Below are 25,191 nucleotides of genomic sequence, written 5' to 3'. Positions count from 1 at the left end.
CTCTCTCCCTCTCTCCCTCCCTCTCTCTCTCTCCCTCTCTCCCTTTCTCTCTCCCTCCCTCCCTCTCTCTTTCTCTCTCTCTCTCTCTCTCTCTCTCTGCCATTCACATAATCAAATCCTATCTTGTGCTGTTTCACTTCTCAGTGCTGAAAGTATATTTTATCTGTGGCTTCCACCTTCCACGTGAAAATAAGAGCAGCATAGTGCCCCAAGAACTCTGGGGTGCTGTGCTATTCACTTTTACTGCCATCTGACCAAGCCTAGTATTTGTGAGAAGGACATCTGCCATCACTGTAGTGAGAGATCACAACAGTCAGCTGTTAGTCTTAGGATGTTTAAACCAACCTAGAGAATCTGCCCATGGTTCCTAAACACTTAGGTCCTAGATTTTAAAACTTACATAAGTAAGCCAGACACAGTGCTTTGTGTCTTAAGACGCCAGCTCTTGGGAGGCTGGGGCAGATGGGGGAGCATTTGAACCAGCTGGGGCTCCACAGTGAGTTGTGGCCAACCAGGAGTGCTTGGTGAGACCCCAGCGAAAGCACAACAAACCACAAATATGTTCTTATGATTACTAACTTGATTTTTTTAAAAAAAATGAGATTATAAAATCGAAGGGAGGAATAGCTTTGAATTCAGCTTGGCAATGTCCTTCTGGACATGTCCATCTCATTTTCCCAGAAATGCCAAAAAGCAGCTGGATCTAGCACTTGTTTCAACAGGTCCAGGTATTTGATAGAAAGAGAAAGGGGACTAGATTACTGTGTCTAGCATACTGGTGTCATTGTGCCGGGCACAGAACACTTGAAGAGAGATAAGATGTATGTCTGGTTCTTTTCTAACCTCCTGAAAACAAATGAATTCACCCACACATGATGGCATTTGGCCATCAGAGTTGAGAGTCCAGTCAGCAGGGACCTTGAAGGCAAAGTTGAGCTATGTCCTCATTGTAAAAGACAAGAAAGCTCAGCTGGGAGTGAGCAGTTCAACCACTCATGTCATTTCCCTGGCTGAGAACAAAATCACTGCAGCCAAATGATGCAAGCCACACACACAGATTGCCATTGCTATCACTTTCGATCTGTGGGGATACTTTTATGTTCCTTGCTCAAGCTATTTACCTTTTATTCCCTGTTGTCCGAAGGTAACAAAGTAATAACAATCCTCTCCAAATACTAACTCAGCTCGGCCTGCTCATTCTCACAGCTGATTAGTTGTCAAAGACGAGAGTGTTGTAAAGGAGTGTGTGTGTGTGTGTGTGTGAGTGTGTGTGAGTGTGTGTGTGTATGTGTGTGTATGTGTGTGTGTGTGTGAGTGTGTGTGTGAGTGTGTGTGTGAGTGTGTGTGTGAGTGTGTGTCTGTGTGTGAGAGAGAGAGACAGAGAGAGAGAGAGAGAGAGAGAGAGAGAGAGAGAGAGAGAGAGAGACAAAGAGACAGAGAGAGGCACGAGGCACAGAGAGACAGAGAGAGAACGTGTAAAGAAAGTAAACAGACTCCCGAATGGAAAGAGGGACAGCCTTTGGACTTGTCTTAAGAAGGACATGTGACATGGATTTCTTCCCCGAGCACTGCCCTTGCAGCTGTCTGGTCCTTAAATCCACAACATGTGACAAGCTGTAACTGGAAGTCATTGACATTGTGACCATTGCCTAGGAGTTTCTGACAAAAGTTTACACTGGAGTTTCAGGCCAATGATACACAGAGCGGAAGCAGGTGGCTCAACTGAAGATCTCATCCTCTCTTTCCTCTTCATTCCACTTCCTCCCTGCCGGTTTCCAAGCTTGCATCATGCCCCGCCCTCTAAAGTGTGGCCGAAGTCATTTTCTTAGCAAGTCAAACTGCCAGCAGCTTTACTACTTTCTTTGTACAATTAACACAGAACAAGCAGCAAAAAATCAAATGCTCCCATATTTAAGTGATCCAAGTGAAATACTCCCTAAAATGTTGCACTTTTTCCCCATGCCTGCGATTTTGACAATGCCTTCTATTTGATGGTGGTAGATAGGTAGTTCAAAAGAAAGATCCTTTCCTGGTTTTGCACATTTGTATGTGTGTCCCGCTCTGTGTGTGTGTTCTGAGGCTGTGAATGTGGAGTGGGTGTGGGTGTTTCCTGCCCTTGCGGTAATTAAATGTTTTGCCAAGGAATTACATCAATGAAATCTGAGAATGAGACACATATCCGGTGTTTCACATGCTGTTGAATTTGTATTGCCAGCTTTAATCATTAGCTCAGGCAAACACAACTTGTCTCTTTTCTTCCCTAATTGCTGAGTGGTACATATCTCCCCACACCCTTGTTGTTAAGCCAACTACCCTAGGAATGAGCAGCCACCTATGCTTTCTGTTCTTGGAGGTGGTTGGTTCCTTGGGGGGGCTCCTCTAGCTCAGTGGGTAGATTCTGAGGGAAGCGGTGTTCAAATGTGATCTTGAATGTCACCTTTTGTAATTTTTGTTTTGTGTCAAATGTATGTTTCAGGATTACTTCACAGACTTAATCACTAACGAGAGCATTAATTACTTCAAAATGTCTAAGAGAATGTATCCCCATAGGCCCATCATGATGGTCATCAGTCACGCAGCACCACACGGCCCTGAAGACTCTGCGCCACAGTTTTCAAAACTGTACCCCAATGCCTCCCAACACATGTGAGTAACAAAATTAACAATGCACCCTGCCAGACTCAGCCCTTGCCTGTGCTTCCCAACTTATCCTCCTCTGTCAACCTCTTTCTTTCAACTCTGTGCAGCCCCAAGCGAGAAACGCCAGCTCTGCAGTGTCAGAAAGTGAGAAGTGAGGTATTCAGAATACAGCACAAGGCAGGCAGTGCTGCCAACCAGGCCTGCAGTAAGAGAGTGCTGGTGGTTCTGATTGGATAGCACAATCCCCGGTTCTGATTGGATAGCACAATCCCCGGGTCTGCCAGTAGCTAAATGAAGGGGTTCTATCAGGGATATGGGGGTAGTTTCCACCTACAGTTCCTTTTGGTGTTATAAGTGATATTCTGGGGTATGACTTATCGTACTAATAGGATAGGAGTCTTTTGCTTTTCATAGCCGCATTGCAGCTCCTGTCTGCTCTGGCTATAAAAACGGGGCTTTATTTTCTTTCCTGGGGAACACAGGAGCAGCTTGGCTGCAGATGTTCAATTAGGCTTGTGCAGAAGCCATCTAGAGTAGCTGGCCTAGGAGGCCCTCTCAGGTCATGGCTTTAAAATAACCTAATGTTTCTTCTTGAGAAGAGGAGGTAGAGAAGCCCTCAGGGCAAAGAGGAGTGGAGGGAGAGAAGAGAGCTGCTGGGCGCTGATAATCCTCCTTGGCCAAGGGTGAGAAAACCTAGGCACCTTGGCAGCAAAGAACACGATTTTGTTGTTGACTCTGTCAACTCAGTTTCTCCCAGCCTTCACACCCAATATGCAGCCTTCCACACAGAGCAGCTGGTACGGGGCTGCGGAAAGCGCACCCATTCAAAAGGCACCTTTATCACAAACCTCCAAGATTGGTTCATGATCTAGCTATGCTTAAATATTGCCCCTTGGGTTTCTAAGATCCCAGACAGAAAGAACATCAGGGAAATAGAGAAGTAACTACTAATGAAATTGCCAGGCAATAGGCATCCCATGTGGAAGTTTTATTTTGATTCTTACATAGTATCTTTCTGTAACAGTCTTTTCTGAGTCACATGACCAAGACTAACAGGAAAGAAGTCAGAGTTACTTAGAACAGGAAGCAAAGTGGGTCACCTACAGAATGTGCCCAGGAGAATGCAAATACGAGGGAGACACACAAGACAGTTCCTCCAGCAACTGGGGAATCTAGTCTCCACGAGCTACTAACAACTATATGGACAGCATCCTTCCCCTGTTAATGACTCTGCAGATGAATTTATGAACGGATCCTCTTAGCAGGTGGCTCTGTGATGTAGCTCAGTTACAGATTCAGTAAGCAGCTGTTCAGTGGTAGGAATAGATCTTTCAGGCTTCTTCATTAATGCCTTGAAACTCACCTTTCCCCTCTCTTTTGAATCAGAACTCACTTGGTGTGGCTTCCTTTGTTGAATTAGCATTAACACCCTCCTATCCTAAGACTTTCTACAGCTTTTTACCTTAAGGGACTTGTCAGTTTGCAAAGAAGGGTTGATAAGATAGGGCATTTCAGGGTTCTTTAGAGGTCAGCCTGCCTTTGAAGCTTCAAGGCTAGGTCCCAACAGCTAGGTCGAGTGTACAGACAACATTTGCACATAAAGAGCAGTCCAGTTAGGGTTTGGGTTTGGGGGTGGGAGGGCTCTCAGCAGTAGTTTGGAAGAGTGAATCTTGGATTCAAACACTGAAAATTATACTTTCTAAGGTTATCATACAAAAGAAACTGGTAAAAACTAATAAACTATGACTTCCAGCTTGTGTTTATAAGGTTTTACTGAAACACAGCCATGCTTATCTGAGATCCACCAGCCAAGTGGAGCTGTGACATGGTCTGTAAAACTTAAAAGATTTATACTAAATTCACCCAGACCCAAGTTTCACAGGGAAGATGGGAAAGTGTCCAGAGAGTCCTAGCACTAGTGGGCCCAGACTGTCAATGGTAGAGCAACAATCTCAGCACCATAGAGCATCAGGGGAAAGCATCTGCACCTTTTGGAGGAATGGACCAACAGGCATTCAGAGTGGACTCGGAAGGACAGGTGAACATGTTTGCAGGAGACTCAATAGCCAGGAAGGTAGGTGTTTTCAGGGACAGAGTGTAGCACAGACCAGGATAAATGTAAGAGAATTTAAAACAGTGGTCCTCAACCTGTTGGCCGTGACCCCTTCAGCCAACTTCTATTCCTAAAAATATTTGTGTTACTGTTCATAACAGTAGCAAGATTACAGTTATAAAATAGCAATAAAAATGACTTTGCAATTGGGGGTCATCACAACATGAGAACTGAAGTGAAAAGCTGAAGCATTAGGAAGGTTGAGAACCACTGCTCTAAGACATGGCCCAGGCCCTGAAGAATGGGGCCCAAATGAAGTGATAAGAAGTGAAGCTTAAAGGGAAATGGTTGCAAATTGAGCAGCTCAGTGAGTTTGCACGTAAGTGGGTAATAAGAACACATGAGCTGTCTTGATCCTTTCCACAAGGGAAAGGTTGGGCTATTCCTTTATGCTTCTAACAAGCCAGCAGTGCTCTTCTCATTGATCCAACAAAGCAAAACCTTTGCCTGGCAGAGAAAAACATGCAGGCTTGTCTCACCTGTCCTCCTTAAGGCCACAGGCATTGTCTTTAGCCTTAGAGCCTCCAGGGGTAAATAAGATTAAACAATGCACATTGATGTGATATCAGAAACAAGATGTCAGAGAGGTAGCAGAGGTCACAGTTCCACATGAAGACACTGCTGGTGATCATTGTCATCCATCAATCTTTTCTATGAAGATCAGCCATATGCAAATGTCAATATGATTGACCCACAAATAGTATAATTTCATGCTGTCTAGTTTGTGGTTCAAAGAGAGCCAATAGAGAAATAAGTCTGCACTTGCCCTGTGGTGACAGGATAAATCCCTTGACAAGCTAAGAACTCACTGCAATGGACCTCTCACACCTGGCCATTCTAAAAAGAACAGATCCAGGCTGTCATTTTTTCTAGTTGTACAATTTTGCTCTGGACAAATGCCAGGTCAGGGAGAGCATTACCAGCCACAGGACATGAGCATGCATGCAGTCAGTGAGTGACTCCGCTTCTTTGTCACTAAGCCTTGGGTTTTGTGTGCCCAGCACATAGAGATCCTCCAACAGGCCCTGAGTTCCTCTATGCCTTGTTGCAAAGATCTCCCTGGCTGCTGATAGAGAAAGGGAGGGAATGGGTGCACAGGTTCAGAGTTCAGTCCTCCAACAAAAGGAGCGAGACAAATTGAAGACAAGCTGCAGACTGTGGTGTGTGGGGCTACTGAGTGGCTGGCGTCCTTAGTAAAAACATTAGCAATGCAGTCAAGCAACGGAGGCAAGCAGGGAAGCGCTCTGCAGAAACACTTGGCAGGCCCTGTGGAAACTGCATGGAGCTGAAGACTCCTTTAGAGGGGGAAGCTAGTCATGTGGATGTTTTACTTCAGGTCTTCCTAGGTGGCCAAACATCACCCGATCCCTTTCATCCAGCCCTAAGCTGTGGCTATCTGACTCTCTTACACTGGAGAGAGTGGATCAAGTTTCCATGGTATTTGCTTCTTTGACAAAGAGAGAGGCCCATTCAGCACACTGGCTTTTACAAACTGAGGGAAGAGGTTGTGCCTCCCAAGCAAGAATAGGAACATATTATTGCTCCCTTGTTCACATGGGGGTCCTGTCTAATCAGACAGTAGCTCAGCCTGTCTTAGCCTCCAAGAAATACAAGAAAGTCTCCAACACGGAAATCCATATAAAGTCTTATCATGAAACCCTTCACTATGGCAGATCCCCTACTAAGCTTTCAGGAAATAAGTCTGGGCACATACTACCCACCCCTGCGACAATGTGCCTGCCACCCACTGTACCACATCAACTCTGGGGGTGATTTAATTGTTTTGTTTCAATAGTTGTTTCTTCCATACTTCATACAGAGAGAGAGACAGACAGAGAGAGATGGAGACAGAGATACAGAGCAGACTGAGACAGAGAGACAAAGAGAGGGAGACACAAAGATTAGGACAGAGAGGGGAGAGAGCAAGCTGCTAACTGGAGCTGTAAGGAAACATCTCCTCTTGTAGGTGAAGAAAGGCTTGGCAATTAAGAGGACCCAGCACCCACATCAAGCAGCCTGTAACTCCAGCTCCAGGGCAATTAACTTCCCTTCTAGCCTCTGAGGGTACTACACTCACATGTGCATACCCCATATAAACATACACACAAAATTCTCAAAAAACAATAAATCTTTATAAGATGTCTTGGCCTGAAAAGAACGAGTATGTTTATCTCTTTCACAAAAAATATCCATCAAAGTTATGCATATGAAAATAGATTTTTAAATACTATACAGATTTCCAGTGTGAGCAAAACTGTTCCCTTTTCTATAACCCTACTCTGATATTACCACTGTAAGGTGAAGCCCGGTGTACCTAAATCCCTGAAGTTAGCAGCAGGACTCTAGAGGACACAGTCACATGAAGCAGCCTGTGAATGGTGTCCTAGCAGCTTTGCCCAAGACAGGGACAAAAGCACCTCTCTTTAAGGGGGGAGGGGCCAGGGGGCTGGCGGGACTGGCTCTCATGTAGTTGTATAATTAATTTCTGTTTACCAAATGAATAATGTTGACCTCACCAGCTAGTTGACATGAAAATAATTTTTCAGATGGAGTACTAGAATTCTTCAAAAAATGTTTTGAGAGTTCAAAGAGCAACTAGTAACTCTCTTAATTCGATAATTTTTTAAATTAAAAAAATGAAGTCCCAGTTGTTTGCTTTTCTGAAAACATAACTGGCTTTGTGAAGGTGACATAAGTAGTTAGGGACAAAGTTAGAGCCAGATGCCAGCTCTCCGTGGCCCAGCTGTTCTGCCCACTACACCAGGCCATGACTCAGCACAGCCACAGTGGGTAGCAAAGTGAACCGTACATGTTTCATAATTCCAATGGGCATTTCCAGCATCATTAAACAATTCTCATTTTATTGTATGCCTATAATCAAGATCATTTGGTCTTACTCTGTATGCGTTTAAATGTTGTCTGCCTAAAGACATTTGAAGTCAGGTAGGGCAGATCTCCATAAAGTCAATTAAGTAGATTCCATTTTAATGAAATTGGAGGTGGCGTGGCTTGGAAGAGTAGTCAGAGTCTCCAATGTAAGGCTTTCCAAGTATGTCAGAAGCCTGTAGAATGGACTTGTGCTCACTGTGCACTGAGCACTACCCCACTACTCATGGAGCAGTGCTCCTATCAGCATACTTTGGGTTGGTGTTTGCAACTAAAAAATAAATGAAGAAAACAGATGTTCAACACATCAACAAAAGAAATATATTTTCACTGGAATGACAGCAAAGGCCATCAATGTTCAAAAGGAACCACTGAAAGGTTGTCATGGTGCAGCTTGTAACAGATCACAGCAGACTAGAGGGTTCCACGAGGGGAGGTTTATTAAGAGAGTGGGAGAGTGGGAGGAGAGAGAGAGAAGAGTAGAAGAGGAGAGGCAGGCCATGACCACGTGGAGAGAAGGAGAAGGGAAGGGGGAAGGGGAGACGGAAACCTGCAGGTGTGGGGTCGAGGGGCAAGAGAGGGAGGAGGGGCCAAGCAGCCCCTTTTATAGTGGGCAGGGCTACCTGCCTGTTGCCAGGTAACTGTGGGGAGGAGCATACCTGGCTGCTTCCAAGTAACTGTGGAGGTGGAGTTTAACAGATTACTAACAACCACAAAGTTCATGATTCCCAAATATGAATTTAACATATGACACATGCATTTCTTGAAACTATTTCTTAGCTAGTAAGAATCATTCTAAAAACAAACAAAAACAAACAAAAAAACTATCCACCAAAGAGAAAGGTGGCATTGTTGATTTTTCAAAATCTTTTTTCCAACTTTTGTCAAAAAGTTAACACTGGAAAGAGACTCAAACCCCAAAGAGAATTAGCATGTTGTTGAAAACTGAACTTTACTGTGCAAGCAGGTGTGTGCATGTGGTGTGGTCCTAAAGACAACCAAAACAGCCAGACTAGGGGAAAGCAGCATGCAGGGAAGCCTCAGGAGGCCAATACAAAGCTTTTCAGCCCAGGAATAGTCAGTGGAGAACTGCAGATGTATTTCTGAGACAAACACATCTGCTTGAAACCTTCATTTCAGAGGCAGAAATTGTTACCAAGCCTGAGACAATGATACTTCTGGGGTCGTTTTTTTGCTTTGTTTTGTATTGAAGGAACAGAAACTCAAAAGACAATGATCTGACCCTTTGTGATGTGTTTATAAAGAGAAAGAGAAAGGGGGGTATGTTCTATGGTTGAGTTGTCAGGTATGAGGAAGAGGATCTCAGTGGGCCCATGCCAAGGCATCCCTTCCCCCTGAGGGACCAGCCACAGTATAGTACAGTACAGTACAGTACAGTACAGTACAGTACAGTACAGTATAGAGTTTATGCAGGGCATGGGGAGGGGGTTAAGAGGGTGGAAGAGGCAGAGAGAGGGAGAGAGGAGAGAAGTAGAGGAGTAGAGCCTGACCATGATCACATGGAGAGAGAGCAGGGAGGGAATGGGGAAGAGAGGGAGGAAGGGAAGAGCCCAAGAGGGCAAGAAACAAGAGAGAGAGAGAGAGGGAGGAGGGGGCAAGCAGCCCCTTTTGTAGTAGGTTAGGCCTACCTGGCTGTTGCCAGGTAACTGTGGGGAGGAGTTTAGATAGAATGCTAACACTTTGTCCTTTCAATTTTAAAGTGACAATCAGTGATGCCCACTTTTCTGTGGTACATCTAAGGAGCCAGACTCTGTATCTGCAGCATAAGCTGATACTTGGCAATTCCTCAGTAGAAAGGAAAATACTTTCAGTTGAGCAAAAGGTTAAAGATGGGAGGATTCCCTTTCCACAGGAGAACAGCTCACCTGTTACAACTGGGGTTGGGGACCTCTGCGCCTGGGGGCTAGGGTTAGTGTGACCCCACAGTGACCTAAAGCTGCTAGTCTGAGCACTTCGCCATAGAAGAGGAGGGTATCCAACTGAGCTATCCTGGCTACTGGTAAGCAAGAGTAGAGTGTGACCCCAGCTGTGTTCACAGAAATCTCTCAGCCCTCACAAGAACCTCTGCAAAGTTATTATTCCCATCGTACAGATGAAGAAACTGAGGCATCACTCCAGGCCCCCTCCCCAAAGACCTGCTCAGAATCATGTCTTAGCAAATCAAAACTGAAAAGAAGAATGAGATCTTACTCTCAAGCATTTTGGACAGCTGAAGACAGTTTTCCTATTGTAAGGACTGTTCTTTCAGTGAAGCTGTCCCTGAGAAAGCTCCAGGCCCTCTTTGCTGAGGTTGAAGTCAGGTCCTTAGGCAAGCAAACGTTAATTATCACTGGGGGACAGAAGGCTGCATCTTCAAGGAATTTGGCAGACCTCAGCAGGAGGCAACCACAGTCTTTGGCAAAAGATCACTTTTCAACAATGTTGTCAATTCCAGAAACCCAGGCCCTCCACCTGCAGGCCTCTGAACAGCTGCTGTTCTTGGGAGGTGGAGGCTGCAGCGGCTGTCTGTCTTCCTTTAAAAAGCAAATGTGTGCCCCCAGAGCCCTGCTTCCTGCTGGGATCCCACCTGGAATGTCCTCTTCTAAGCTAGAGGTCATCTCCCATATTGAGAAAGTCAGAAAACTACAGGGGGAGGGTGGACAGCTTTGACAACAGGCCCTGAACTCTCCCTTTTAATATAAGCCAGATTTAACATATGTCATTTGGTAAATCCAGGAGTCCAATTTGAGGCTTGTAATTTGCTGCAAGTTTCCCGGCTCCTCAAAGTGAGGTGGGCTGCGCCAAGTCCATCAAGGTAACTGGTGGAAGATGTAATTTGCCCACGTGAGCCTGCATGTTGGTTCCCTATTGTAATTTTTATTTGCGTTGAGGTTTTGTGGTTTTAAAAAAGTCAACTAGATTTATTTTTAAATTAAGCCGACCTAACTTCAAAGGCAGTGAGGGAAGGATGGGTATTATGCAGAAACCCTGTGTAATCTCTTACAGCTGTATTCCCTTTGGGGCCACAATTGGTAAAAGGCTAGGAGACCTTTAATGACCAGTGTGCTGTCTTGCTCTGACCTCATACCCACCCCCCAACTCCCCCTCTCCAGAGCCCCAGCACACGGGTACAAAACCTTTGCTTGGGGATTTTCAAGCCTCTCTGTCTTTCTCAGTGTCTTAATCTAATCCTGTTTGTACGGCTGCATGGGCTGCATGCTGCGCAGACAATGAGAACTGCAGACTCCAGCCCTGCCTTGTACCCACTTCCCACTGTGGCCCATTTCTAGAAAGGAGGAATCCTTCCTGGCCAAACGCTGGGACTATTTGGCTCCAGAATCATTTATCTGGTAGGCAGCAAACACTGATGTTGAAAGTTTCTCTTTAACAGTCTTTAACAGGAAAAAGAGAAAAAATGGAAAGGGGTGATTCATTTGACAAGAACGGCAGCTGGTTTTCAAAGACTCTGTAGTTGAATGTTACAGGACTGTTTCAACCTAGATATTTTCATGAAGAGAATTTGCTCATTGAGTTGTGGATGTCTTAGAGGCACCCCTGCACTCCACTCACACTGTGCAAAGTCGGGGATGCTCTTTGTTCCTCGGTTATCTCTGTAGTGGGAACTGAAGTTCTCTGCCATGCAGCACTTGTACCTTTGGCAATCGTGTCTCCAGAGCTTAACTGATGATCATGAGGGTAACCAGGTAGTAAGACGATGTCTGCCCCCACCTACAATTATCTACTATCTGAATGGACCCTCTGGCAGGAGAAAATGTGAAAATCTGGTGCCATTTCTGTGGCTCAGTGTGCATTCGAACATTCCTGTGTACAACCACACAAGGAAGGTCAGTGCCACAGAATCGGCATGGTACCTGAGGAGGCCTCCTGAAGTTACCTGGGTCACAGGGACTGCTTCCAGGCTCCTCTCAGACTTCCTTTCCACAATCCGACCCTGTAAACAGGGGCAGGTGAACTGATTCCTCAACACAGATGGTAGCTTGCTCTGGGAGACTGGCTGTTTGAAAAGCTGTGGTTTACATTAAAAGCACTCTCAGACAAAGGAAGCATCCCTAGCACATCCCTTTGTTCGTGTTAAGATTTGTGAACTGTGGAATCCAGGCTTGATCCTATTTTTGTTCAACTATGTGACTTGTTTACCTGCCTTGGTTTCCACATATGTAAAATGGGGATCATAAACCTGTTAACCAAAAGAGCTGAGACAATCAAATTAGTTAGAACATATAAAATAAGCTGGGTACTACTCTACATTAAGAGTACAAAAGCTCCCTCTGTGAGCTTTTAATAGCATGTGAAGAGAGTCAATGGATGCATAATAGTGTCTCAGTAACATGGGTCTACACTTCTGGAGCATGAGATGGTGTCATCTAATGGAATCAGGGACGTCTTTAATGAGAAAGTGACCATTTTGAGTTTCCAGGGCTGTGTAGCTGATACCATTGATCTCTGCAACCCCCTGACTGTATGTGTGAAGGAGCCTATTCCACAGCGAAACCCACTTCTCTATAGTTAATAAACCCTTGTCCTCTACACCCTCTTGATTTCTCTATAAGGCAAGAATTTTATTGATAAATGTATAGATGGAAGACACAGTCTTGGTTATAATCCCAGCAAATACAACTGAATTAATAGTTTAACCTACAACATGAACAAAAATCAAATCTTATGACAGTGTGTGAGTAAACAATAAAATTGTGTTGATTGTGGTCACCATCATCCCATGTAATGTGCTGGTGGCTTTAACGGGATAATTAGCAACAAATACTTAAGGAGATGATGTCACCCCAAGAACATTCCTTTGTGCACGTCTGTGTTATCTGTAAATCTAAAATAACTATCTTCATCTTCATGTGTTGCTTACACATTGTATTCATAGAACCCAAGTGAACTTGAATTAATTCCATGTTCAGTCTGAGTATTATCTGTGAATGTACATGCCTAGAGAGGGCATGTATGTTTGGAGAGGTGAAGACAGCAGATAGTTTCACAAACTGAAAGAGTTCTCAAGATACTTGGGAGAAAACCAATGACTAAATTATCTTTCAGAAGTGATTATTTTACAACCTTTAACTTGAAATGTTTCCCAAAATGACTAAGTTTTTACTAAGAAAATGTACATATGATGATTGTTTTCTGTGTGTTTTCAGAACTCCAAGCTACAACTATGCACCGAACATGGACAAACACTGGATCATGCAGTACACAGGGCCCATGTTGCCTATCCACATGGAGTTCACCAATGTCCTCCAGCGTAAACGACTCCAGACTCTGATGTCAGTTGATGACTCTGTGGAAAGGGTAAGGCCATCCCCCACCTCAGTGGCATGTTTTCCTCGAATGTCCTCCCATAAACTCATTCCTGTCCACCCAGCTATTGTCTCCTAATATTGTGTTAAGAGAGACAAGTGTGTTCAATGCCACCCTCATTTCTGCCCCTTTATCTGATTTCTTCAAGTTTGGTTCTTAAAGAGCCAGTGACAAAGGACACAAAATTAAAAGTATCACAAATCAGAGTCTATACCCGCAATGCTTTGGAAATTAAAGTGACTAGAGAGGGTTTTACACAACGCAATAGGGGCTGGTGGTGATTGTGGCAAAATGAAGTGAAGGACCCTACCTGATGCAAACAGCAGCAGCTCCACTCCAGTTGATCTCTGCAGTATAAAAATTAAAATCAAGTATGGTTGCATTTTCTGGCTTTTAAACAAAGACTGGGTCTGCCCAGATGGGGTCTTCTTTACCCGTACAGATAAGTAGAAGAGTGAGGATGTTAAAATTTGCTTTAATCACAGATTTTCAAAGTAGAAAATCTCCCGACTTTGTTGGGAGAAGCAGGTTTGTTTTGTTGTCTGCTTTTTTAGCAAACAGGAAACAAACCCTGTAAGCAGAATGTTCTAGATAAAGAAAAACAGACATTTTTTACCTTTAGTAGTGTTGGATATTTCCCACCGGGATCATCTGCATTTCAAAGCTGTGGATGTCTCTGTTTGCCAGCTTTACAAAGGCAGCCCTGGGCTTCTGAGCAATGCTGAGAGTCAGGCGTGGTGTTGTGTGTCTCTAATCTCAGCATTTGAGAGGCAGAGGCAGGTGGAGCACTGTGAGATCAAGGCTAGCCTGGTCTACATAGGGAGTTTTAGGCCAGCCAGGGCCTTGTCTTTAAAGAAGGAGAGAGACGTGGGGGAGGTTGTGGCAATGCTATGGCCGGCCACCTCACATGTGCTATGATCGCTCCTGCTCTGTTGCAGCTGTACAACATGCTCGTGGAGACAGGCGAGTTGGACAACACCTACATCATCTACACTGCGGACCATGGGTACCACATTGGACAGTTTGGACTCGTCAAGGGGAAATCCATGCCATATGACTTTGACATCCGTGTGCCTTTCTTCATTCGTGGTCCGAGCATAGAACCAGGGTCTATGTATGTATTTCTCTGTAGTATGGAGCTGTTACAGCTCCTGTACGTATAAGATAACGTAGGTCTTAATTCACCCAAAACTAAAACAGGACATACGAGTTGATGATTTACTGTTGCTGCCACCTAGTAACTAAACTATATTGCTTAAGAGAAAGGAATGATAACAGCAACAGCAAATGATTCCCTCAAACTGAGATGAACCCTTTTACCCTTGGTATGTAGATAGAATGTGCTCTTGGAAAATACCATCCTGAATCAGAGGTGCATTGTCACTTATGAAGCCCAATGTTACCTTATTAGCTTTTGATTTTTGAAAAGAAAACTAAAGGTTAAAATTTCTGATTTTTTTAAAGATTTATTTTATTTATAAAAATATGCTGTAACTGTTTTCAGACGCACCAGAAGAGGTCATTGGATTCCATTACAAATAGTTGTGAGCCACTGTGTAGTTGCTGGGAATTGAACTCAAAACCTCTGGAAGAGCAGTCAGTACTTTTAACTGTTGAGCCATCTCTCTAGCCCCTGAAGAGACTAGAGCCTTAATCTAGTGCCTTAGACTACTTGGCCACACTTTTGTTTAAGAGAAAGGAGACTACAATAAGTTATTCCTGTCCCTTTCTCGGCCAATCACCTCATCAGAGCCTCAGGTGTCCATGCCCTTTTTCTACAACCTCAATTTGCTTTGTAGGAAACTGACACAATGTGTATAAAGAGCTGTGGAAATGGTAGAAGACAGAATTAGGACTGAATTTCCAAACAGCATCATCCACGGACTTAGACAAAACCGAGAAGCCAGAGAGTCAGCATGAGATGTGTCTGAGAATCCTCGATGCTGGAAGCGGCATCCTTGGTAGCCAAAGTCCAGGATTCTGAATCTCGTGTCTATGGTCTCACCTGATGCTGTGCTGAGCTTATTCTGGGATGAGCTGATGAGAGGAAGAAGGTTCTTTGAAGGTTTTATGTCCATTACAATCACTAGAGGGGCAGGGGCTAGTGGAATAAATGTTACATGAAAGCAGACAGGAGAGTGTTTGAGCACTACTGAGACAGGAGAGGGGTTAAGATAGGAAATCGGAAAAATAATACGAAAATGTCATCACGAGACCCATTTTTTTGTATGCTAACTTAAAATTAACTTTGAAATTCATTACAAATTGTCTGATAATAGTTCTGTCTATGGTTAGCTTTGTACATCGAAGGTCTTAGTCATGAGGCAGACTAAAAACTATAAAACTGTGTGTGATTTCCTACAATATTAACTTTACAGCTTTAATGCAAGAGTTCTGGAGTATAGCATTTTGGAAAACATGTATCATACACACACACATCCACACACACACACACACCATGGAACTGGAGACATGGCTGCATGATTAAGAGCATTTCCTGCTCCTGTAGAGAAGTTCACTTCAGTTTCCAACGCCCACATTAGATATAGCTCATAACTACCTGTATTCCCAGCACTAGGAAATCAATATGTCTGTATGTATCTCAAATGCACACACCCACATACAAACACACAACCCCACACACACACAAACACATGCATACACATTACTAAAAATTATAATGAAAATATTAAACACATCGTATGCAGATGTACATCCTGCCTGGCTGGGGGCATCGCTCCAACCCTGACCCCCTTGATAATCAGCAGTGTTACTACTCTCTACCACTCACCCCTCCCTAGAGTAGATGCAAGGGCAGAGATGCTTGCAGGCCAATGAGCCATGGCTGGGGGGGCGGAGGGAGGAAGCAGCTCTGTAGCCATCTGCTACCTGCTTTAGGTCTATCCTGGAACCATCTGTCTCCTTACAGAGTCCCACAGATTGTTCTGAACATCGATCTGGCCCCTACCATTCTGGATATTGCTGGTCTCGACACTCCTTCTGACGTGGATGGCAAGTCTGTTCTCAAACTTCTAGACCTGGAAAAGCCGGGTAACAGGTATGTCATGTCTTCTGTTATCCAGCCACCAAGTTCCAGCCGGTACCCAAGGTCAGTCAGTACTGAAAACCACGGAGGTAAAATAAATTTTCCACACAAGGATTCCTGCAAGCTGAGCCTTTCCCGGCTGTTTGTGAAGTGCATGTTGATGGAGATGCAGCCGTGGTCAGTGGGAGGTGGGAGGCGATTCTTTAAATAAACTGTTAGCGTGAATCCATTTGGGAAAACATTCAGATGCTAACAGTAAATATTATTATTTTGCTTTCAGGTTTCGAACAAACAAGAAGGCCAAAATCTGGCGTGATACATTCCTAGTGGAAAGAGGGTAATTATTGGTTCCTAGGGCACTTCTGGGAACCAGTCCTAGTGGGCAGCTCTTCCTGCTTTCTGTCTTTTACGCTTCATATTTTGGTTTAGTAAGCATGGTGATTTCACAAGCCCAGTTCGAGTTTGATTTTATTTATAAGTTGTGTGTATGCGTGTGCACATGTATGTGTACACATAGCACCTATATGAAGGTCAAAGGACAAGTTTCACGAGTCAGTTCTCTCCTTCTAGCAGAGGTTCTGAGGATCAAACTCAGTCAGTCATGCTTGGCAGGCACTTTCACCCTCTGAGCCTCATAGTCTGAGTCACTGATTGTCTATTCATTGCCAGACAACAATTATTATTACTGCAGTAGAACTATAAAGAATATTGTCACAGACGGGAGTGGAGCCTGCCTCTGCATGGGTGTAGAAGCCCCGTGGCACTTCTCAGACTGAGCTCTTGGCATGTAAACTGACTTTCTCAGCCATCCCTCCCCAGTCCTGTGAGCCACCCTAGCCTTGCCTACACCCTGCTCCCTGTCTTTTTCCTTATGTTCTTTTCATACTATTAACTTATATACATGAATGGCACTGTGATTTTTTCCCCTTGGTCAATTTATACCTGCTTTGTGATGTTTGTTGCTTTTCTTTTCTTTTTGTGTAAATTGAGAGGAAGAAAGGCATGAATACAATTATTTATTTACAAAGAGAACCTTGAGCAGTGTTTTGTTTTGATTTTGGTTTTACAAGACAAGGTTTCTCTGTGTAACCCTGACTCACCTGGAGCTCTTTCTGTAGTCTAGGCTGTTCTTGAACTCATAGAGATCTGCCTGCTTCTGCCTCTGCCCTGCCCCTGCCCCTGCCTCTCTGCCTCCCAAGGTGCTGGGATTAAAGACATGTGCCACCACTACCCAGCAAACCTTGAGTATTTTAATCATTTTCTGGGAAGAGGGATGGCTCATCTGCTGACTTTCACATCCTCACAGCATATAACACTCACAAAGGATTTGCCTGGTCTCCTAAAGACAGCAGCAGAGTGTGTATCTCCTTGTCTGAAGGAGTGCAGAGTTGTAGTGATGAAGAAGGCTGTGCAGGAATTGGGAAGGTAATCGAGTGGCTCTTCAGTAAGAAGCTTTCCCCTTTCTGTCAAAGGAAATTTTTACGAAAAAAGGAAGAATCCAGCAAGAATATCCAACAGTCAAATCACTTGCCCAAATATGAGAGGGTCAAGGAACTGTGTCAGCAAGCCAGATACCAGACAGCCTGTGAGCAACCTGGGCAGGTAAGTGCAAGAGACATTCTCTCCTCTCCTCCTATGCTGTCCGCCGCTGAGTTAAACAATATTCAGACATTTGTGTGCCCCTAAGATTTTCATGTGGTCATGAGGGCAAACTCAGAGACATCTCTATACCTGCAGATCTGCCTGTCTGTCTTAGAAGCCTTCAACTTCTCAGCACTACCCAGGCTCCCTCTGGTTAACAAAAACGGCTCCCAGCTATGCCAAAGGCACTGGCTCCATCAAAGCTGTGTTCTAAAGAGTACTTACTGAAGAGCTAGGTGGCTGCTGATTACTCCTGGTGATGTGATGGGACCTTCCATCCTAAGCAGAAGCAAGAAGCCATCTAACATATGTGCATGGTGGGATCTATAGCAGAGCTGACAAAGAAAAACAATCTGTATGTTCACTTCTAACCCACAAGGCTTTTGATATCAGCTGTAATTATGCAATCTAGACTTGGCCAGCAAGTCAGCTGTTAACAGTGAAAATGGAAAACACTATACAATAGATTAATACCCCATAAAAGAGAATTGGGCCAGGCGTGGCATACACCTTTAATCTCAGTACACTGAAGAAGAAGCAGGTGAGTTCCAGGCTAGCCAGGGGTATATGGTGAGACCTTGTCTCAAAAAAACAAAAACACAAAAAAAGAGAGGGGGTAGGAGGAAGGGGAGGGGAAAGGAAGGAAAGGAAAGGAGAAGAAAGACATTGAACACCAACAATTTTAAAGACTCTTTAGTTGGAATCTGTGCCAACTAAATGGAAATCTATACAGACTAAAGGAAAAGCCCATGTCCCAATGAAAAAGTAAAGCTCGGGGCTGGTGAGATGGCTCAGTGGTTAAGAGCACTGACTGCTCTTCCAGAGGTCATGAGTTCAAATCCCAGCAACCACATGGTGGCTAACAACCATCTGTAATGATATCTGATGCCCTCTTGTGGGGTGTCTGAAGACAGCTACAGTGTACTTACATATAATAAATAAATAAAAATTTAAAAAAAAAAAAAAAAAGAAAAAGTAAAGCTCAAAATCAGCATGACATGGCCGAAAAAGAAGGAAGAAGTGACTACTGGTCTTGGGTCAGTGTGGTGGTTGTGTATACCTACTGACTGTAACTTGTGATGTTTCTAGTGTGTAGCCATGGGAATCCCCATCTTACATCAGGTGGCTTGTTGTTTTGAAAATCATATAAGCAGGAATTGTCTAATTACAAAACACAGACCAAGGGGCCGGAGGGAAGGCTCAGTAGTGAAGAATACATACTAGGTTTTTTTCCCCCCCAGAGGACTCGAGTTCAGTTCTCAGCAACCATGCTGGGAAGCTCTAAGTAGATCTGACGCCTTTGATCTCCTAAAACATCTACATTCAGGCCCACACACCCACACATAGACTCATGAATATACATATACTTAAAGATAATAAAAAGTAAACTAAAAAAATAAACAAAAAGCTAAAATAATAATAAACAACTTGGCTTACCTTGCAAGCTAAGTTACCTTAGCTAAAGAAAGACTTTTAATCCTATGAGGAATTTTTCTATTATTAACCTGGGCCTATCAAGGCTCATAGAGACTGAACTGCCAACCGGAGAGAATCCATGAGTTGGACCTAGGTCCTCTATGCATATGTAGCAGTTGTGCAGCTGGGTTCATGTGGGACTCCTCAAGCAAGAGCAGGAGCTGACTCTGACTGCACTGCGTGCCCTTGGATCCCTTTCCCCTAACTGGGCTGCCTTGACTAGCCTCAACAGAAAAAGATGTACCCAATCTTACTGCAACCTGATATGCCAAGGCTGGTTGGTATCCGTGGGAGGCCTGCCCTTTTCTGAGGAGAAGGGGAGGAATGGTGGATGGGGGAGTGTTGCGATAATTATTTAAAATCAGCCACTGGTCAAGCCAACTATCTAAGCTGTGGCGGCTCTGCCTAGCTCAGCCGCCATGTTCCGTGGCCAGAGGCCACGTGCGTGCCACCCGCCAGAAACACCAGCCCTGCCACCCACAAGACACCAGCATGGGAGATGGCTCTGCCAATCTTCCAGACTGTTTCCACAAGGCTGGGCATTGTCCAGACCATCCCGCCAACCATGCGGACTCAGTAAGAAAATGAGACTATAATGCTTAAAGATTATTTAAAGGCTTTATATGTTTGGTAAAGCTCAATAACAATATGCTCATACAAAGAGAGTTGTTTCCCAATTAGCTAACCTAAATAAAAGTTGTTACCCACGACTGCTCTCCATACCTGCATGGCTCTCCATCGCTCCTACATCTCTGCCCTCTCTAGCTCCTCCTCTTCCTTTTCCTCTTCCTCTCCTAACTCCTCCCACCTTAGCTCTTCCTACAGGGGAGAGGGAGGGGAAGCTGCAATCAGGATGTACAGTCAGTAAATACTTAATGAAAAACAAAAATAACAAAACAAAACAACAAACTTCTCTAACCCTTAGATATCCATGTAGTTATCCAACATTACCTAAAGGTGTTAAGCTTGAGAAATGGGCCATCCCATCCATGTGCTCCTGTTACAAAAGCTCCCCATATATGAAGTACAGACTTGTAACCAACAACTTGGCCCCTTGCCTCTCTTGCCTCTCACTTTCTTGTTTATAGAGGTAAAGTTATGAAAGGGCAGGACGGTTTCAAGGAATAAAGTCAGACATGCAGTATTCTAGCCAGCCTTAGTTTTAAGTGTTTCACAGAAAAGATTAGACCATTTATTGCATATTAGCTCAAAGTCTTTAAATATCTCTCATGGACACTCTTAAATTGTATGAAGAAACCTGAGGATTCTTTGGTAGCTTGCAGACAGTTTGTAGTCAACAGGCTAGTGCACTTTATTTGGGAGTTAGAAATGGAAGGCACTGTTTACTGTGCCTCCTGCAAATTGCTAAGCTTGGTAGGATTTGAGTCCTCTAAGCGGTGCACAAGATGTCAATTTGGGAATAAGGCACGCTGCTTACCTACCATTCTGAATTTCTCCACGTGGCTTGTACCAAAACCTCAATCTATGCCCTGGAGGACAGATGACGCCTAACACAATAGCGTTATGTTGTCATAAGTCCCACCCTTGTCCACTGTGTGCTAACTATATTAAAAACCTAATTTTGTTTTTTCAGAGTTTTCCAAACTTGATTGGCTCCCATAAAATATTCTTATGGCTGTCTCCCTAGAACACTCTTCTGTTGCTTTCTTTTTATGTGGAAGGGTCTGAACTCTCACATGGATATCTGAGAATGTCAGAGCTTGCCTGTTTTAGAAACACCCCCAATTAATTGAACAAAGAGTTAGGCTATGCCTCAATGGTGAGCTTTTTCCTGTAGAAATTCTTTACATTGGGCAGAAGCAAGCTCTAGAAGATGGGAGATGAGGGGATGTCTAGCTGCCTCACGCATCGCTGCCCAGTGGACCAGTGAATAGTTACTGCACTCTCATGGTTCCTTGAGTGTGGTCCCTGAGGCAGCAAGATCAGTCTCACCTAGGAGCTTGTCAAAACGAAACCCTCTGCCTGTGACCCTCTGATTAGGTCCCATGGGGTGAAGCCTAACAGTCTGTGCACAAGTCTTCCAGCCTACTGGTACTACTCAAGCAGTCTTTTAAGAATCTGAGAGTGTCAAGAAAATGTTTGAAGCTGAGATCAGCTCTGGTGTGGGCTTTGTGCTCTATGAAGGCCTTGATCACCTTCTGTTTCCCTTTCTATCTCGTTATACTGAAAAATTGTCTTTTTTGGAGATAATATCACTGACTTCAAAGAAAAAGAAAGGTTGCATTGTTTGGGACCTGAGTGACAACTCAGTTGTAAGCTCAGGCTACAGCTGATGTGTTTGGATCCATTCTTCTATTTATAGGACTGAATATTGAGCCAAAAGCTTCACACCCGCCAGGCCTGTGCACTACCAACCGAGCTCTTTCTCCAGCCTTAACATCCACACAGGGCCTGTGCCCTCCTACTGCCAAGGTCAACAGCCTTCATCCTTATGTCTGATGTTTCTTAGGAGTGCTGAGGAAAATTCGGCACTGTTAGCTCTGTTCCCTTCATTCAACCCCCAGAGAGTGTGTGCACCCCAGCATTATGCCCCCATCCCTACCTGGTCACCTGAGTAGCTATAGTGAACTCCTGAAGTGGCATAAAGGAAAAATAACAGAGGGTAAAGGCTTGGGTTGGTTATAGTACCACCCGCCACCTCCTGGTTGTGTGTCCCGAACTGTTTAAATTCTCCCAAGCCTTAGCTCTTCTGTGTCTAGAACGGAGAGTGTTCACCTCTGTCTTATGAAGAAAGTGCTTTTGAATGTGTAAGTGTGAGAGTGCCTGGGAGTGATTTCTTCAGGGTGTCACTGTTGTTCCAGGGACTCTCACCTGTTGTTTGTGTTTCTATGAAGCCAACAGGGGATAAAACTGGCTGGAGCCTCAAATGCTTGGCATGACTCAGTGACTGTGCACAGAACCACCAGCAGGGATTAATTATGACAACACGGACATATGTGTTTGCATTGCTTCTATGTTTCTGCATTAATCCAAGACAAAGTGTGAATTCCCGCCATCCTCTCAGCTAGGAATTCTAAACCCCAGGCACATTTGTGTGCCCACATACTCCTACCTCATAAACACATGCACACTCCCATGCAAAATCTGCAGCTGACATTCAGTTCAGTGCCTGCGGCACATTGTTCTCACGAGAAGAGTTCTGAGAACTATCAATGTACCTTCTTCTCATTTCTGATTGTTTTGTTTATTTAGAGTTTCTTTTGTTTTGTTTGTTTCTGTTTGTTCTGCAGGACAAGGTCTCCATATGTAGCCCAGGCTAACCTGAACTCTCTGTCTTCCTACCTCAACATCCCAAGGGTCCAAATTACAAACATGCACCTCCACACCCACATGCACCGCCACACTCCCGGTGAACTGCTATACCACCAGCCTTTGCACTTTTGGTTTCAGGGTTTGTTTTGTTTGTTTTTGTTTTTTAATGGTTTCACAAACCTTGGGATTGCACTGCTGTCTATGCACCCTTGGGCAAGTCACTTAACTGTACTCTGTCTTAGCACCTTTGATGTGTAGACACAGCTGAGCCAGCCACAGAGTTTACCACAAAGGTTATGTGGATTTGTGTGTAATTGAGCACCTGGATTGATGCCTTGTCCCACGGCAAGCACTGCACACATGAACGCTTTCAGCAGTTGTCTGTTGAGCTTTCAGCTTGACCTGAAGTGCTAGAGTTTTTGCCACTCTCAGTGCTGCTTTATATAGATGATTATCTACACAGAAATTTCTGTTTTTTCTTCCTTCCTACCTCTCCCTTTCCTCCATCCATCCCATCTCATCCGAAGACAACAGGAGCTCAATCTCCTTGATAAACGACTCTAGTTCTTGTTTCTGAGAAATTTTTTTCATTGGCTTGAGGTAAGTGGTTTGAACAGAGTATTTATATGGTCTTTCTCTTCCCAACATTCAGTTTGAAATTTTCAGTGCACCGCCACCAACAGGTAATATGTTCTGTGATAGTGACGCTGGCATAAAAGTTAATCAAGTCATCACAAAACTACTACATTGTGCGTACATCTCAGAAAACATGACTTGACCTGATACATATGAAGACACTCTTTGGAGAATTAGCTTGTGTATACAAAGCCAAGCTTTTATCTAGTCCCTGGACAACAGTAGATATTTGACAAAGAAACTGAAACCCATTTTTTGCTTATTTGCTTCTTATTCAGGCAAACATATACCAGGGTGTAAATCAAGGTGTCCGTATGTAGTCTGGGGGATTTATGAGGTCCAAGATGTAGAAACCGTGATGATTACCGAGTGATTACTCCAGGAAGAAGTAACCAGAGTCATAACATTGCTAAGTGTTGTGCTAGGCAGTCCATGCCTAATTTACATACAGAGAGACTGAGGCTCACAAAAGTCAATTAACAGAAACAGAACTGGAAATCTAAGTTCAAACCCAGATATATGTGAATCTGGCCATAGACAGTCCCAGAAACCAACATAGAAGAAGGAGAGCTTTAATTCCTGCAAGCTATCCTCTGACCTCCACACAAGTTCTATGGCATGCATACACACACACATACACACACACACACACACACACACATTAAATCAATTAAAAACAGAAAAAACAAGTCACTGCTTTTGCCACAAAATAATAATCTCTATATTCCAGAGTTTCTAGTCAGAAAACAAGGTGTCCAGTCACCAGATAAGCTCTTTTTGAAGTCAATTCCACCAGCACTGGCCTGGCTTCAGGTACCCCATCTTCTCTTTAGAACTCAAAGCATTCAATAATTTTTATAAAACATCTGTATCACTAAGAGAATCAGGCATTATTTTACCAGATATGGAATCTGGAAGAAAACTGAAGTTCTGTCTGTCATTTGCTCAAAGACAGAGTTAGGAGCAAAAGACAATTAAAATTGAGTTTTCAGGCACCCAAGCAAATATTTAACTGTACTAAAAATGACTACCACTCATTGACTTTACGTTATTCCAACTGTATTAGGAATGACACGTCAGTCTATAACAGCAGCGCTAGCTGAGCTGGGCACTCTTACCCGGGTGAACTGTCCCCTGGCCTGTATTTCCACTCAATCTCCTGAACCAACCCAGCTCCCTCATAGACAGGGAAATGTGATTCCCAGCTTCTCTAACTTAGAACTTTCCGTCCAGCTACACTGATATGTAGAGAAAATGGTCCCTAAGTCCAGGACAGAGCAGAGGCAGCCCACTGTATAGTTGTAAGGATTGCATGACTAAGTTCATGTGACCAGCTCCTAACACCATAGAAGCATTCAGCACTGTTCACGGTGGAGGCAAAGATGGTAGTGAATGAAAATGTTTTCAAATTGTATGTGATGGTTTTCTCATTTGATTCTCCCTGTCTAGCTGTACAGTACCCTTGTGCCAAAATAACCAGGCCATCTTCTTCACTGGGCATTATTTACACACAGGCAGATGCAAACAACCCTCAACCTGGACTTTTGATTACCAAACTCTGTGATGCTCCACTGGGATACTTTCTGGAACATGGCACACGGTCCTTGCCCCCGATTCCAAGGCAGCATAGTTGCAGAGGCTGAATAACAATGAAGAGAAAGATTTAACAAATAATTGTATACAGTACACTGCTGATTATAAGTATGAGAACCCTTTGAGGGGGGCAATGTATGATAAATTACTGACACAAACTTACCAGTCAGGAAACAGAATGAGAAATGAAATAGTCTAACTCCAGAAAGAAGGGGAGAGGTCTCAATGGCTGGTACAAAAGCAGACAGGCTGGTATAGCGATGGACTGACTTGCCAAGGAGCCTCAGGCATTCGTCAAAGCTGGCCACACATAACCAAGTATCTGTGGGGATGCTTGGGGAACACAGCAGACTCCATGTTCCATCAGCTGGTGCTTCAGCTGGGTTGGAGCTGGGCTGTGTAGAAGTGCAGTGAGGCGAACACCTTCTGACTATTACACTGCTTGTGGTCTTCATTTATGAATAACCCTCTTAAAAGTTCCCTTTCTCTGATATTTCACCTATAAACTCTCCTGGTGAAGCCCCAATTTTAGTGGCAGCTGTTGAAAGGTTTTATTGCAGTC

General features: G+C 44.0%; 1 protein-coding gene across 1 annotated transcript in view; it reads left to right on the top strand.

The window, feature by feature from the left end:
- The window catches only part of Sulf1 (sulfatase 1), a 133,544-nt gene that overhangs the window by 83,282 nt on the left and 25,071 nt on the right, over window positions 1-25,191 (top strand). The window contains exons 7-12 of the mRNA XM_028769232.1: window positions 2,477-2,646; window positions 12,805-12,955; window positions 13,903-14,078; window positions 15,894-16,022; window positions 16,291-16,347; window positions 17,483-17,612. Coding sequence (XP_028625065.1) covers window positions 2,477-2,646; window positions 12,805-12,955; window positions 13,903-14,078; window positions 15,894-16,022; window positions 16,291-16,347; window positions 17,483-17,612 — 813 coding nt within the window. The remainder of the gene's footprint in view (window positions 1-2,476; window positions 2,647-12,804; window positions 12,956-13,902; window positions 14,079-15,893; window positions 16,023-16,290; window positions 16,348-17,482; window positions 17,613-25,191) is intronic.

This window comes from Grammomys surdaster, unplaced genomic scaffold (genome assembly GCF_004785775.1).
Source record: "Grammomys surdaster isolate TR1022 unplaced genomic scaffold, NIH_TR_1.0 64, whole genome shotgun sequence".
Classification (NCBI taxonomy): domain Eukaryota; kingdom Metazoa; phylum Chordata; class Mammalia; order Rodentia; family Muridae; genus Grammomys; species Grammomys surdaster.
The sequence above is the reverse complement of the archived record's forward strand: the minus strand, read 5'-3'. Positions and strand labels throughout refer to the sequence as shown.